The sequence below is a fragment of the Eumetopias jubatus genome, unplaced genomic scaffold, assembly GCF_037043125.1.
Source record: "Eumetopias jubatus isolate StellerSeaLion01/CBP00866 unplaced genomic scaffold, mEumJub1_p1.0 scaffold_17, whole genome shotgun sequence".
In the NCBI taxonomy this organism is placed as follows: Eukaryota; Metazoa; Chordata; class Mammalia; order Carnivora; family Otariidae; genus Eumetopias; species Eumetopias jubatus.
In genome coordinates this window covers 59,193,782-59,210,984 of record NW_028274823.1, presented here as the reverse complement: position 1 = coordinate 59,210,984, position 17,203 = coordinate 59,193,782, and the positions used below count along the sequence as shown (strand labels likewise).

Here is a 17,203-nt window from a genome sequence, read left to right as displayed (position 1 = left end):
ACGTGCGAACGTTTTCGTCCACGCGGCGGCGGGGTTCATCTGATACACCTGACCGCTTCCCTTCACGCTCCACAAGGTCTTAGGGGAGCAAAGGAATTTAGAAAACCTGAAGCAATTAACAGGGGGCAGACACCTGCTGCAACTAGGCAGCCCTAGCACGGCATTTAAACCAGTAAATGCACGGGCAGTGGGAAGGGCCGCACTTATCAAGGGACAGACGTGTAGAGATAAAGCTAGCCTTTTCTCATTTCAGGGAGGAAAAAAAACCCTCGTGGTCAGATGACACTAGGTTAAGCTATATCACTTTGGGGAAAAGTAAGCTATTACGTAATTAGCAATTGTTAAGACAGTGGCTGAGCTAGAAAGACTGAGATATTTCGGCTCTTTTTCTCTTCATCACCTCAGCCAGTAGTTTTATGTTTCTTTACCTCTTTTGGTTTTTTAATTTTCTTTACTGTGAGATAATGATACATGGAGAAAAAAAGTATAAAACAAACTGTAATGAGCAGGCTATGAAGGTGCACACATTCGAGTCTCCTCTCCACAATGTCAGCTTTATTCAGTCACAAAGCAAGGTTAACATAATTATAAAGCAAGTTCAGGATTTCAAAGTCAATGACATTTCACCATGTGATTAACTTGGCTTCTTCCTAGGCACACAAAGCAGAACACAAGTCACACAACAAAAGATAACGGAGTAGGAAGTTAAGGAACTGAACAAGTTAGTCTGTGGGTGCCCAGCTGAGGTAAGGCATCGTCTTGTCAGGGTCACCTCCAGGCACTTACTGCTTATTAGGTTCTGTTCTGATCAATTAAGCAGAGCCTTCAGCCGTAGCTACCTTTTTATTTTTTTTTTAATATTTTATTTTATTTGACAGAGGGAGAGTGACGAGCGCACGAACGGGGAGAGGCAGACAGAGGGAGAGGAAGAAGCAGGCTCCCCAGTGAGCAGGGAGCTGGAGGAAGGACTTGATCCTGGGATCCAGGGATCATGACCCAAGCCTAAGGCAGAACTGCTTAACCGACTGAGCCACCCAGGCGCCCCGGCAGCTGCCTTTTTTGAGCAGTCAGACATAGAGGGTGTCTGAGGAGTATGACAGTTTGCTAAAAAAATCCTCCCTTTGTAACTAATGATGTACTATATGTTGGCTAAGTGAACATAATAAAAAAAATTTTTAATTTAACAAAATTTTAAAAAGAATAAATCTGCTGGCCTATAAAAAACAAAACAAAAACAACCCAAAACCTCCCTTTTTAAAAAAGGATTTAATCAGTCTCGGGTCCCTGCAGAGCTCCTCTGCTTCAGCGTGTTATCAGTTCTGGGGTACCATCAGCTGGTGTTGGTCTTGGTGTGGGTATCTGATTAGTGCAGTACCCTTAAGTGCTTGGTCATTGCTTGACCCGGGCCCTTGCTTGACATAAATGACTCCACCTTGCTCTCTACATAGTTTAAAGAATCATTATAAAGTGAACAGCTGGGTGACCACCACCAGATAAACTGAGCACAGGAGGGAGCCATCGTCCTTGGGAACTACCCCTAGCCACTACTCACCATCCCCCTTGAGGTAAATACCATTCTGGCTTTTATGAGAATCGTTTCCTTGCTTTTCTGTTTTCTGCCTTGCAAGTATCTGCCCCTAAACCATGTAATTTATTTTTATCTGTTTATAAACTTTTCACAAATGGGGTAACACCATAAATTTTTTTACTTGTTTCTTTTGTTAACATCATCCATGTCCAAGAGAAGTTCCAGGTTGGGGTGTTTCAAAGTTGTATATATTTCCTTATGCCAATGTCCAAGAGAGTTGTTAGAGCATATAATTTAGAATAACTGAAAATAGGGTGCCTGGGTGGCTCAGTTGGTTAAGCAACTGCCTTCGGCTCAGGTCATGATCCTGGAGTCCCGGGATTGAGTCCCACATCAGGCTGCCTGCTTGGCGGGGAGTCTGCTTCTCCCTCTGACCCTCTTCCCTCTCGTGCTCTCTCTCATTCTCTCTCTCTCTTTCAAATAAATAAATAAAATCTTTAAATTTTATTTAAATTTAAATAAATTTATTCCTTTTATTTAAATTTCTCTCTCAAATAAATAAATAAAATCTTTAAAAAAAAAGGAATAACTGAAAATAAGGTCTGCCTTTCTTTAAATTCATGGGCGGGACGCCTGGGTGGCTCAGTAGGTTGAGCATCCAATTGATTTTGACTCAGGTCATGATCTCAGGGTCATGAGATGGAGCACCCTGCTGTTGGGCTCCCACACTCAGCAAGGAGTCTATGGAGATTCTCTCCCTTTACCTCTCCCTCGGCCCTCCCCCCTCATGGTCTCTCTCTCTATAAGTAAATTTTTTTAAATTTTTTACTTAACATATAATGTATTATTTGTTTCAGGGGTAGTAAATAAAATCTTTAAAAAAAAGTTACAAGCTTTATCTTTCATATTTAGGCCTGTTACTGCACCCAGAATTGATTTTAGTGAATGGTGTGGAACAGGATCAAACTTCATTTTTTCCACAAGTATAGCCAACTATCCCATTATCCTCTCACCACTGACCTTCCATACTCCCTCTAGTATCAGTGAGCATGTAATTATATATCAGTTCCTAGGCCAAAGTCTTTTCATTTTCAAAACCACCCCATGAGGATGGAACTGTCTCCACTTTGCAGATTAAACTAACCTCTGAAAGGTTAAATGACTTCAGAAAAACTAAGTGACAGAACCAGAATTTGAACCAATACAAAAGTAGCGTTGATTTCCATAATCACAAAATGTAGGTTTTTAGTGTTTCAAGGAGTCTAAAACTCATTGCATGTCTAACCCCTTCCATCTTGCTCTTAAACATTGAAATATGACTGACTTGTTCATTTTTCTTCTCCAAATGATGGGTAAAAAAGAAAGTATTTGTATTTTACATACATTTAAAAAAGCAAATAAAATTAAGTATATATTTACTTTATAGAACCATGAACAAAGGAAAAGAGTTTTATTTCCTAGATTGCTTTTCCCCCAGTGACTTCATAGGTAAAAAGTAGGAAAGAAATTTAACTCATCAATAAACCAGTTTTATTTAAAGCAAGCAAGTAAATAAATAAATAAATTCTCCCTTTGACGTAGATATTCTTAAATTCCAAAATATACACTTGCTGGATACTCCAGTCTCCTTATGTTGAACAGAATTGGAATTTAATGCCTATGTTTAAACTAAATGAACAGGGTTAAAGTAGAATATTAATCTATTCTGAGCCCTGAATTTACTAAAGCTAACAATCTAGGTTTTTAAACTCACTAGTATCATCATGTAACAAAAATACTGTTTTGGGGACCACCTGGGTGGCTCAGATGATTAAGCGTCTGCCTTCGGTTCAGGTCATGATCCCAGGGTCCTGGGATCAAGCCCCACGTCTGGCTCCTGGCTCAGCGGGGAGTCTGCTTCTGCCTCTCCCCCTGCTCATGCTCTCTCTCTATCTCGAATGAATAAATAAAATCTTTATTTTTTTTTTATTTGAGAGAGAGAGAATGAGAGACAGAGCCCGAGAGGGAAGAGGGTCAGAGGGAGAAGCAGACCCCCCGCTGAGGAGGGAGCCCGATGCGGGACTCGATCCCGGCACTCCGGGATCATGACCTGAGCCGAAGGCAGTCGCTTAACTAACTGAGCCACCCAGGCGCCCTCGAATGAATAAAGAAAATCTTTAAAAAAAATACTATTTTTCAAAAGCTCATCACATACTGAAATATAACGGTGAAATTAAGTGATACCTAGAGTTTGCTTTGAAACATCTCAGCAAAGGGAAAAAAAGGGTGTTGAGAAAACAACTGCAGCAAAATCTTCTACCTATTGAATATGGGTGATGGGTATATAAGTTCACTATTTTATTCTACTTTTGTGTATTTTTTACATGTGATACACCCTAATATTTTTCACTCTATTCCACTGAAAACAAAGCTTGTTGCAACCTATTAACATTGCTTTCATGTGCCAGTAATAGGTTGGGAACCATGGGTTGTAATCCATGGCCTCTCATACTTCCTTGGATATTTCTTGTAACTATGCTAAATTATTTTTGCTGTTCCCTGTACATGTCTTTTCCTTTTCCCATTTGTTGTACCCTCTATCTAGATTTGTCTATTCCTCCATTACAATTTATGCAATTCTATCCAGTCTTTACCAGACTTTAATGTTACCTTCTCCAAAAAGCCTTTTCAGATTTTTTCCCTGCCAAAAAAAAGATTTTCATTTTTATGCTATTATAATAGTACTTATATGCAGCTTTAGAACATTATCAACATTTGACTTTTTACTACTTGAAAAATTGCTGGACAACCCTGAACTTAATTATTATTCAAGATTAATAACTGACACACTAAGGCATAATAGAAAATGATTTATTTAATAAAAAACTGCAAGTAATTTTTAAAAAACATGAGGTAGAAACAATTTTAACATATTTCACATTCATTTAAAAAAAGAAAAAACTTTGAGAGAAAGAGATATCTGCCCCCCAACCAAAGATGGATACACTGAGGTTAAAATTGGTCACTATATACTTAACTAAGCACTTTGAGGTAATTCTGATTTACAAAACTTTCTTTATTCAAAAAATTGAGACAACTGAGTAGTGTCTCAAAACAAAGGGGGCATATGAACAATAGGTGATAACAGGGATATACCGGGGTGCCTGGGTGGCTCAGTCATTAAGCATCTGCCTCGGCTTGGGTCGTGGTCCCAAGGTCCTGGGATCGAGCCCCGCATCGGGCTCCCTGCTCAGTGGGAAGCCTGCTTCTCCCTCTCCCACTCCCCCTACTTGTGTTCTCTCTCTTGTTGTCTCTCTGTCAAATAAATAAATAAAATCTTTAAAAAAAAAATAGGGATATACATACCTTTTTGTCATCAATTTTAAAAAACTAAAAAAAAATTATTTTCTTTTATATCAAAATCTATAGAATATTGAATACTAAAAATAACAAGTGAGAAAGGGGAATCAGAAATTAATTGGAAATAATTAATTTATAAGTAATAATTTAAAAGCCTAGGTTTAAAGTGAAAATGTACCTTATACCAAAATGCAACAGTCAGGAGAAAAACCCAAACACAGAAAAGAATCACACTTGTGTTCTCATCATCACAAGATTGTGCTTAAGTGAAAAAACAAATGAATTTTCTTTACCTAATCTCTTAAATAAAAAAAATATGACAGAAATCTACAAAATCAAATCAGTATTGAAATTTTAGACTTAAAGTTTCTCAGATCCAAAAGTTAATCTATTACTAAAGCTGGTAAAAATTTATCAAACTCTTTCTAGGTCACACAAAAACACATTGATAGTACCTACAAAACTTAAAACTTTTCAGTTTTGGAAAAACTGAAAAAATTAATAGTGTGTTAAATTTTACACAGTGATAGAACTTTAACAAGACTACCAAAAAAATATTAAATAAAACAAAAAACTGGAACTCTCAACAAAGTACATTTATACCATTTCATACCCTTGGGATAAAAGTGATCTTCACAGGGGTGCCTGGGTGGCTCAGATGGTTGGGCGTCTGCCTTCGGCTCGGGTCACGGTCCCGGCTTCCTGGGATCGAGCCCAACATCGGGCTCCTGGCTCGGCAGGGAGCCTGCTTCTCCCTCTCCCTCTGCCTCTCCCCCTACTCATGCTCTCTCTCTCTGTCTCTGTATCTTTGTGTCTCAAATGAATAAATAAAATCTTAAAAAAAAAAAGTGATCTTCACAATCTAACCAGGCACTGCTTTCATAGCACATCCAAATTGCAAATAACAGGTAATATTTAGAGAGGATCTCATATGCCAGTATGAGAAATCAAAGAAAACAGTGCTTTATCTTCTTTGAAAATCACCCAATACATGACAAAGACTTTCGTGTTCCTCTGATGGAAGATCCATGATGTACAATAAATTAAGGAAAGTATACTTTACAAAAAATGGATTTGCACAAAAATATCTATGACACTATTTAACGTTTTGTAATTTGGTTTATAGGACTGCTGAAAAATTTTTTATGGCATTCTACAGATAATAATGTACTTAAACAAGGTTTATGTATCTTAGCCTAAGACCTTCATATAATTTTTTTAAAGATGATTTATTTTAGTCATAATCTACAATTATGACAAGGAATAATTCTCCATTTTTTAATTTTCTCAATTTTTTTTTAAATTTTAATGCTTTGTCCTAGATTTTAAAAAGGGGGGTTATAAATTAGGGTAAAAAGAACCAAAAGGGGTAACCACTTTTCCTAGATGTGTTCTAGGAAACATGTACCCTGCCCTAGGACAGTAAATCAAGTCCCTTTTCATCTCCTTTCTCACTTCACAAACTATCCTTCTCCATCACCTTCATTATTTCACTTTTTGCTTAAAATTACTTCCTGTGAGGGGAGCCTGGGTGGCTCAGTTGTTAAGGCTCTGCCTTCCGCTCAGGTCATGATCCCAGGGTTCTGGGATCGAGCCCCGCATCGGGCTCTCTGCTCAGCGGGAAGCCTGATTCTCCCTCTCCCACTCTCCCTGCTTGTGTTCCCTCTCTCACTGTCTCTCTGTCAAATAAATAAAATCTTTAAAAAAAAAAAAAACACTTTCTGTGAATTAGTTTCCTTTTCCTTTGTAGAATCAGGTCTTTGAAATGTGCCCATGGAAAACACAAAACATTGAGTTTTAATTTATATAAATACATAAATATTCACAATAGCACAGATGTGACCATATACAAAACAAAAAGGATATTAATTTTTCTGAGTTTAGATGATCAAGTAACTTCCCCAAAGGAGGATAGCGGTTCAGTGAGGGCACACATCCCAGGAGAATCAGTTTATGTTTGGCTCTGGTTATAGCAACATTAAGACGTCGCCAATCTTTCAGGAGTTCACCAAGCTGAAAGAAATAATTTTCAATTATTTGAGTTTTCTCAAACATTTAAGTTTGTTCTAGCAAAGAATACAGTTTGCTGTGAACTATTTCCCTATTAAGCATGTATTCCAAAGAAGATTCAGTGACACATTTAAAATTCTTTGGACAGTTGGAAAAACTTGCCCACAATGCCAACTTCCAAATATTTTATCTTGGGTGCAATTTCCGTGCCATAATTTAAGGAAATGGAGCTATCTCCACTCATTGTAGCATTATTGGTAACAGTAATGAAAACCTGTAATAGCTTTAGACTCAGGGGAGTGGTTAAATATACCAGGACACCTATGTACACTAGAAAACTATGCAACTGTAAGAACACAATGAAGTCTCTGTGTATTGACATGGAGAGATTTCCAAGCTATTTAAGTGAAAAAAGCAGAGTCCATTAGATATATATTACCATCTGTGTAAAAAAAAGGGAAATATGAATACTGATTCATGTTTGTATATGCCTAAAGGAAAGGAATTAGAGGTTACCCCCCCAAAAAACCCCCACAAACTGTACACAACTCAAAACCAAAAAACCCAAATAATCCAATTAAACAATGAGCAGAAGACATGAACAAACATTTCTCCAAAGAAGACATACATGAAAAAATCATTAATCATCAAGGAAATGCAAATCAAACCCATAATGAGCTATCACCTCACACCTGTCAGAATGGCTAAAATCAAAAACCCAAGAAACAAGCGTTGACAAAGATGTGGAGAAAAAGGACCCCTCATGCATTGTTGGGGGAAATGCAAACTGGTGCAGCCACTATGGAAAACAGTAATGGAGGTTCCTCAAAAAATTAAAAATAGAATTACCATATGATCCAGAAATTCCACTACTGGTTACCCAAAGAATACGAAAACATTAATTCAAAAGGATGTACGCACCTCTACTGTAGCATTATTTACGATAACCAAATTATGGAAGCAGGCCAAGTGTCCAACCACAGATGAATAAAGAAGCTGTGATATATATATATATAATGGAAAAATACTCAGCATAAAAAAGAATGAAATCTTGCCATTCGCAACAACATGGAAAGATCTAAAGTGTGTAATGCTAAGTGAAATAAGTCAAAGAAAGACAAATACCATATAATTTCACTCATGTGGAATTTAAGAAACAAAACAAATGAACAAAGAAAAAAGAAACCAAAAAATGGACTCCTAACTATAGAGAACAAACTGACAGTTACCAGAGGGAAGTTGGGCAGGGGGAGGTGGCTGTGGGTGAAATTGGTGAAGGGGATTTAGAGTACACTTATCATGATGAGCACTAAGTAAAGTATAGGATTTTTGAATCACTATATCTTATACCTGAAACTATAACACTGTATATTAATTATACTGGAATTAAAAAACAAAAAACACCAAATTGTGATTATCTGTAACGGTAAGAACTGAGTAGAAGAGGAACTGGGTAGAATGGAGACTTCTTACTATATCTTTACAACCATATGAAGGTATCACATAATCAAGAAAAGTGAATGAAAAGGAGGTAAACATGCAAAACACAAAACCTGGAATTATATACAAAATTAAAAGTATATCTAAGGAAGAGTCTATGCTTAAAATGCCCCTAACAAAACAGCCAAAAGGTGGGAGCAACCCAAATGTCCACTGATGGATGAATAAACAAAATATGCCATATACATGCAATGGAATATTATTCAGCCTTAAAAAGGAACAAAATCCTGATACATAATACAACATGGATGAACCTCGAGGACACCATGCTATATGAAATAAGCCAATTACAAAAGGACAAATACTGGGGCGCCTAGGTGGCTCAGTTGGTTAAGTGTCTGCCTTTGGCTCAGGTCATGATCTTGGGGTCCTGGGATCGAGCCCCCACATCAGGCTCCTTGCTCAGTGGGGAGCATGCTTCTCCCTCTCACTCTGCCCCTCCCCACCGCTTGTGATCAAGGGCACTCTCTCTGTCTCAAACAAATAAAATCTTAAAAAAACAAAAAACCCAAAAGAACAAATACTGTATAATCCCACTTATATAAGATGACGATGGTAGTCAAATTCAAAGACAGAAAGCAGAATGGTGATTGCCAGGGCCTGGAGGGAGAGGGAACTGGAGGGTTGTTATTCGTGGGTACAGAGCTTCAGTTTTGCAAAATGAAAAAGTACCAGAGATCTGCTGCACAATACTATGCATATACTTAACACCACCGAACTGTACACTTAAAAATAGTGATGATTTTAAATTTTATATTGTGTGGGGTTTTTACCACAACCTAAAAAAAAAAAAAGAAAAAAAATGTCCCAAACAAATCAGCAGAAAATACAATGAACTCACAGGTCCATCTTTATCACTTCTAACAAAAGATACCAGAATGATACTTTTGTCTCTTCCTTGGTATTTGTCTACAGTGTTAACTTCGACCATCCTGATAGAAGAATGGAACAATAAATCATTGATGATCTTTAACTGCTGCCTGTAGGGTGCAATGATACCAATATCAGAGGGTTTACAGCCAGCCTAAACAGAAAAGAAACAATGAAAATGAAAATCCTGATTTTTGTTATTTAAGCTTTACTAAATTTATTAAATTACATGTTTATATAATGTGCCTGATTAATGTTTGTAAGATTGTCTTGTTGTAAGGAGTAAATACAATTACTAAATTTGCTCTAAATCTAAATCCATATTTCCTGAGATTTAATAATTTCCTCAAACACTGCTCCCTTGATTTCTATAGATTAATGACAGAATAATGGTTTGCATGCCACTAGAACAGTGATGCCGTAGGAAAAAAAAAAAGCACAAAGAAATACATTACACTTTCTGCAATCCCTTACACTGAAGTTTCCAAACCCCAATCACACTGATTCAACCCTATATTGACACAATCAGAATTATCTGATGTTACAAAAAATTACCCTAAATGGAAACCCAAAATGCCATTATAAAAAATTACATCTTTGATAATTTTCCAAAAATAGAACAAAAGCAATCAGGCTTCAATCCTCTCATGTTAATGAACAAGGATTAATGCTAGGTCTTAAGTTCCTTGCATTCTAACATTATATTATACTTCATCCTAATATTTATTATCCGTTAAATTAAATTCTAAATTACCTTAATAAAAATAGAGGTCAGGAAAACTATTAGCTTGGCTTCTGTCATATTGCTCACACCACCCTTTTCAACTTGTTCTGGTGCTGGAACCTAAATAGAAAAAAGAGTTGAGTATGGTCGGTACACAGGTAGCCGTAGAGAACACCTCTGTGGACACAAATGAAAAATATACTTATTTTAAAAGTTGAAGGTACAAGGAAATAAATAAATGTTGAAGGTAAAAAATGAATGACAGTAGTCACCTTTCAGAAAGCCACCTAGAGGAAACCCATCTTAAACATCCTACAGTTCAGATTAAAATCTTTCTAAGAGGGGCACCTGGGTGGCTCAGTTTGTTAAGTGACTGCCTTTGGCTGAGGTCATGATTCCAGGGTCCCGGGATGAAGCCTACATCCCTGCACAGCAGGGGGCCTGCTTCTTCCTCTCCCTCTGCTGCTCCCCCTGCCTGTGCTCTCCTGCTCTGTCAAATAAATAAAGAAAATCTTTTTAAAAAATAAAATAAAATTTTAAAAATAAAATGAAAAATAAAATCTTTCTAAGAGCCAACCATACACTGGGCTTCACATACTTTAGTTTGTTATCCCCTAGTTTACAAGTATCAAAGGTCAGAAAAGATAAGTAACTTGCCCAAGGCCTCACAATAAACCACAGCAGTAGGATTCAAACTTGGATCGGGCTCTACTCTGTGTTCTTGCCATTTTCTTGTTGCCTTTCATACAAATAATGGAGCAGGTAAAGTTCCCCAGGTTCTAGCATACCTGGCAAAACTCTCTAAGGACTATTTTGCTCCTACATAAGCCTTAAGTAGTGCTGATTATTATTATTATTTCTTTTTAACTTTTTAAAGTAGGCTCCATGCCCAACATGGGACTTGAACTCAAAACCCTGAGATCAAGCGTTGCACGCTCTACTGACTGAGCCAGCCAAGTACCTAATCTTGATTATCTTCAATACCTTTTATTTGGGGGGCACCTAGGTGGCTCAGTCAGCTAAGCATCTGCCTTCGGCTCAGGTCATGATCTCAGGGTCCTGGGATTGAGCCCTGCGTCACTCCCCACTCAACGGACAGCCTCCTTCTCCCTCTCCCTCTGCTCCTCCGCCTACTTGTGCTCTCTCTCCCAAATAAATAAATCTTTTTTTTTTTAATTTATGTGAGAGAGACAGCGTGAGAGAGCATGAAAGGGAGAGAAGAGAGCACAAGCACGGAGGAGGGGTAGAGGGAGACGCAGACTCCCTGACAAGCAGGGAGCCCGATGCGGGACCTGATCCCAGGACCCTGGGATCATGACCTGAGCCAAAGGCAGAAGCTTAACCAACTGAGCCACCCAGGCACCCAAATAAATAAAATCTTGAAAAAAAAAATTTATTTGGAATTCTGATGCTAAGAAAGAAGAAACCTGAGTAGCAAAAACAAAGAATCTGAGTGGTCATTGGTGAGGTAAATAATTGTAAATTATAAGTAATAAATTGGAATTGAGGTTTCTAAATGCAGTCATTTGTGAGGTCAGTTTACTGAAAAAATTTCCCAGAGCCCAACTGCCCCGACTTGTTAATCCTTGAACCTGAAATGCTAAGGGCAATATCCAAGAGAATGAAAATTCCATCACGGCACATAGGGTGGGGGTCCTATTTTATTTATTTATTTATTTATTTATTTATTTTAAAGATTTCATTTATTTGTTTGACAGAGAGAGAGCACAAACAGGGGGAGCAGCAGGCAGAGGGAAAGGGAGAAGCAGGCTCCCCGCTGAGCAGGGAGCCCGATGCAGGGTTCGATCCCAGGACCCTGGGATCACGACCCAAGCTGAAGGCACCTGCTTAACCAACTGAGCCACCCAGGCACCCCTATTTATTTTTAAAGTAAATTCTGGGGGCACCTAGGTGGCTCAGTCATTAAGCGTCTGCCTTTGGCTCAGGTCATGATCCCAGGGTCCTGGGATCGAGCCCCGCATCGGGCTCCCCGCTCAGCGGGAAGCCTGCTTCTCCCTCTCCCACTCCCCCTGCTTGTGCTCCCTCTCTCGCTGTGTCTCTCTGTCAAATAAATAAATAAAATCTTTTTAAAAAATAATTAAATAAAATAAACTCTTGTGCCCAACGTCAGTCTTGAATTCATGACCCTGAGATCAAGAGTCGCATGCTCTACCAACTGAGCCAGCCAGGTGCCCCTGCAATTGGGGCCCTATTTTTAATAACCACCCACCATATTAACAAAAGATATAATTATTTTACAGTAATACGCATACATACAATTGGTCACTTTTTTTTTTAAGATTTTATTTATTTGCTAGAGAGAGTGAAGACACGCATGCATGCGCACTAGCGGGGGAGTGGCAGGCAGAAGGAGAAGCAGGCTCCCCACTGAGCAGAGAGCCCCATGAGAGACTTAAGACCCAGGACCCTGGGATCATGACCTGAGCCAAAGACAGACGCTTAACCAGCTGAGACACCCAGGTATCCCTGGTCATTATTTTTTTTCTGGTCATGTAAAGACTTCCAAACCAATGCTGAGAAGCGCTACATAAAACAAACTGTAGAAATAACAGGGTCAAAACTTCGTTCTTAGTTCCTAGAAATAAGAATCAAGTCATTTAAAGTCCTTGTGAAGAGTTTTGTTTAATGATAAGTTTGTAAGGAGGTCTTTATGTGCATATGTGGAGGCAGGAGGTAGTAAATATCTGTAGTGTCAGGTGCAATTTTGCTGTGAACCTAAAACTGCTCTAGAAAATAAAGTCTCCATTTGTAAACCCAGCCCTTAGATAATATCAATGCCAATTTCTTTTCTAAGAAATGTAATTATACACTTGAGTTCACTTTCTAGCTTTCTTACTTCAAAAGTCAATTCTCACATCTATTAATCCCCAGAATAAACCTCCTTCCAAAGATACTGGCTATAGAAATAAGTCAATCAGAGAAAGACAGGTATCATATGACCTCACTGATAGAAGGAATTCTTAATCTCAGGAAACAAATTGAGGGTTGCTGGAGTGGTGGGGGGGTGGCAGGGATGGGGTGGCTGGGTGATGGGCATCAGAGAGGGTATGTGCTATGGTGAGCGCTGTGAAGTGTGCAGGACTGTTGAATCACAGATCTGTACCTCTGAAGCAAATAATACATTATATGTAAAAAAAAAAAAAAGGAAGAAGAAGATAGCCAGAGGAGAAGAATGAAGGGGGGGAAATAGGAGGGGGAGATGAACCATGAGAGACTATGGACTCTGAAAAACTGAGGGTTCTAGAGGGGAGGGGGGCGGGCGGATGGGTTAGCCTGGTGATGGGTATTAAAGAGGGCACGTTCTGCATGGAGCACTGGGTGTTATACACAAACAATGAATCATGGAACACTACATCAAAAACTAATGACATAATGTATGGTGATTACCATAACACAATAAAAAAAAACAAAGATACTGGCTCTATAGAAAGAAAAGATTCTTTTGTGTTGAAGTATAAGAAATACACTAGTTTTGGGGCGCCTGGGTGGCTCAGTCGTTAAGCGTCTGCCTTCGGCTCAGGTCATGATCCCAGAGTCCTGAGATCGATGCAGCAGGCTCCCCGCTGTGCAGGGAGCCTGCTTCTCCCTCTCCCACTCCCCCTGCTTGTGTTCCCTCTCTCGCTGTCTCTCTCTGTCAAAAAATTAAAAAAAAAAAAAAAAGAGCTAGTTTTAACTGAGCTCTATTAAAGCATTTGCTATTAAAAACTGAAGAATTTAAATAACAGGACAAAAGGAGAAAAAACAAAATATTCAGGGTTTTTTTCCTTACCTTGTCTGTATTAAGAAAACAAACAGGATTGTTTGGCTCAAATACTCCAATCATCCAAGGATTTTCAGAATAATCAGCATAAAATTCCAGTTCCAGCTTTACATCTTTAAAATGAGGTAGGCTGATCACTGCGTTGGCCACTTTGTCTGATCCACACTCCAGCTTTCCTTCATATGTCAGTTTATTACTTAAGGACATAATTTTACTAAGGCAATTACAAAAATAATTTTAGTTTTGGTAGATGAAAATAAACATGAAAATCACTCATAGCTGACACTCTCACAAATACCTGTTCATTCTGTACTGCACGGTTAATTGTACAACAGCATTCTTATTCTGCTCCAGTCTCTTGAATAAGCTTTCACCCATGCCAAGAACTCTGTCAACAAATCAAATTCAGGTTTATCAGTGCACTGACATGGTCCCATAAGAAGAATCTAATTTAAAATTAAAACTTCAATGTCTGCTTACCTTGCTTCACTATTTAGCACCAGGGGAGGAAGCTGCTGATGATCCCCCACCAACACAAATCTCCGAGAAAAAAAAAGTGGCCCTAGGCAGACTGGCTGGCTAATTTGAGAGGCTTCATCCACAATACAAAAATCAAAAGTTTTACGAGAAAATATTGGATGGTTTATTCCCATACATGTTGTTGCAACTATACGCTAAGAACAAAGAAAACAGATGGGTTATCTAACATATCCAAGAAATGTAACTTGTTTTTCCCATATTTTATTTTACTTATTGATTTTAATCTCTATACCCAATGTGGCATTTGAACTCACAACCCCAAGATCAAGAATCACATGCTCTACCAAATGAGCGAGCCAGGTGCCCCGCCATTTTTATTTAAGGTTCAAAAAGATTTTTGTCCCAAACAACAGGAATCCCCCAATATTATTTAATTCTGAAACATTTATAGTATGCAAAAAAATTTAACTTTTTACTAAATATTGAAAAATCAAGTAAATTCTCTGGACACTCTTAACAATGCTCAAATTTGGATATTTCCAAATGGAAATCTGAAACACTCAAGAGGAAATAAGTTAATTATTTTTTAAGTTTTTATTTAAGTATCTCTACACCCAATGTGGGGCTCAAACAAGAGTCACATGCTCTTCCAACTGAGTCAGCCAGGCACCCCAATAATTTAATTATTTTTAATTTTGTTTTTTAAAAGATTTTATTTATTTACTTGAGAGAGAGCACAAGAGAGAGTTGGGGGGGGCCGACACAGGGCTCAATCCCAGAACCCCAGGATCATGACCTCAGCTGAAAGCAGGCGCTTAATCAACTAAGCCACTCAGGCGGCCCCAATAATTTATTTTTAAATGTCAATCAGGACTTCACTTCTGGTAAACTGGAGTACTTTTCCTCACTCCTCCCACAAAGTACAACTAAAAACTCTAAACATTATATATAAAACAAACATAAGAACTCTGAAAAGGTGGAGAAAAGGTAGACCATCTAGGGACCTTGGGACCAGAGGAACAGTAGTTTGTTCCCTGGGTTTTCTTTGGCCCTCATATATCCCAACTTTGGAGCTGAAGAATTTAACAACCCAGGAATGCCGATGGGCATAGACCAAAGAAAGCTCAAACAAAAGCTAAAGGAACAGAAAAGGAAAGCCTAGTAGACAGAAAACTTGTATACAATAGCTACTTTACCCTAACCAAAGACCACAGAAAACACTGTAGTCTTATGCCCCGTTGATGCCAGCAAAGGAACTCCAATATCCTACTGGGGCAGTAACAGAGAAGGCCAAGTAGGGAGCCAGTACTTTAATCCCTGCTGAATGATAATAAGCCCCCAATGTCAGTGGAGTCCATGTGGGGAACCTGGGGAACCTAGACTTTCACCCCTATCCAGCAGTAATAAGGAGCCCCTAATCTTTATGTTAAGAGGCCAAATGGGAACTTGCACTTCAACTTCCACCCAGCAGTAATGAGGTGGGGTACCCTCTTGCCCAACGGACTAGTGTCAGAGGAAGCCAGCTAAAACATAAGTATTAAATAACATAATGCAAATGTTCAGGTTTCATCATAAAATATACATAACCAGGGGCACCTGGGTGGCTCAGTTGGTTGAGTGTCCGACTGTTGATCTCAGTTCAGGTTCTGATCTCAGGGTTGTGAGTTCAAGCCCACACTGGGTGTGGAGCCTACTTAAAAAGGGGGGGGGGGGCACCTGGATGGCTCAGTTGGTTAAGCGTCTGTCCTTGGCTCAGGTCATGATCCCAGCGTCCTGGGATCAAGTCCCGAGTCGGGCTCCGTGCTTAGTGGAGAGCCTGCTTCTCCCTCTCCCTCTCCCCCTGCTTGTGTTCTCTGTCAAATAAATAAAATCTTTAAAAAAAAAAAAGTACATAGGGGCACCTCGGTGGCTCAGTTGGTTAAGCATCTGTCTTTGGCTCAGGTTATGGTCCCAGGGTCCAGATCGAGCCCCACATCAGGCTCCCTGCTCTGCCGGGAGCCTGCTTCTCGCCTCCCACTCCCCCCGCTTGTGTTCCCTCTCTCACTGTGTCTCTGTCAAACAGAAATAAAATCTTTTAAAAAATAAATAAAAATTAAAAAATACATAAAAAAAACACAACCGAGAAAATCTCAAACTGATGGAAAAAAAACATGCAATAGATACTAACACCAAGGATGTCAGAGATGTTAGAATTATAGGACAAAGATTTTATTGTTTTTAAGTTCATTTTTATTTTTTTAGTAATCTCTATACCCACTGTGGCACTCAAACTCATAACCCCAAGATCAAGAGTGCATAACAAAGGTTTTAAAGCAGCCATGATAAAAATGTTTCACTGAGCAACTATGAACATACTTGAATCAAATAAAAAATAGTCTCAACAAAGAAATAGAGCATAAAAGAAAAAGCAAATGGAAATTTTAGAACTGAAAATATAACTGAAATTTTATTTATTTATTCATTTATTTATTTTTAAAGATTTTATTTATTTATTTGACAGAGAGAAACACAGCAAGAGAGGGAACACAAGCAGGGGGAGTGGGAGAGGGAGAGGCAGCCTTCCCGCTGAGCAGGGAGCCCACCACGGGGCTCAATCCCAGGACCCTGAGATCATGACCTGAGCCGAAGGCAGATGCTTAACAACTGAGCCACCCAGGTGCCCCAAACCTATTGTTTTTATCCATATTTTTGCTTACTATGTTCTTCCCTCCTGATATTCCAAATTTGTTCTTTTATCATTCCCTTTCTGTTTAAAGATCTTCCTTTACCCATTCTTTTAGGGTAGTAGGGCAACTGGCAACAAATTCCCTTAGTTTCCCTCTCCCTCTGCCTGCTGCTCTGCCTGCTTGGGCTCTCTGTCAAATAAACAAATAAAATCTTCAAAAAAAAATAGGTTTTTCATTTCTCCCAAATTATATTTGATGGTTGAAGCAAAAATTAGAACACAGTCTGACATAGTCTATGTAGGAAA

General features: G+C 38.8%; 1 protein-coding gene across 2 annotated transcripts in view; it reads right to left on the bottom strand.

The window, feature by feature from the left end:
* Positions 1-4,385: 4,385 nt before the first annotated feature.
* Positions 4,386-17,203, bottom strand: part of DNA2 (DNA replication helicase/nuclease 2) — a 47,021-nt gene continuing 34,203 nt past the window's right edge. For both annotated transcript variants that reach the window (XM_028109729.2, XM_028109730.2), the window contains 7 exons: positions 14,233-14,426; positions 14,051-14,140; positions 13,762-13,966; positions 10,002-10,091; positions 9,219-9,401; positions 6,734-6,880; positions 4,386-5,900 (listed from right to left, as the gene is read on the bottom strand). In XM_028109729.2, coding sequence (XP_027965530.1) covers positions 5,832-5,900; positions 6,734-6,880; positions 9,219-9,401; positions 10,002-10,091; positions 13,762-13,966; positions 14,051-14,140; positions 14,233-14,426 — 978 coding nt within the window. In that variant the 3' untranslated portion in view covers positions 4,386-5,831. The remainder of the gene's footprint in view (positions 5,901-6,733; positions 6,881-9,218; positions 9,402-10,001; positions 10,092-13,761; positions 13,967-14,050; positions 14,141-14,232; positions 14,427-17,203) is intronic.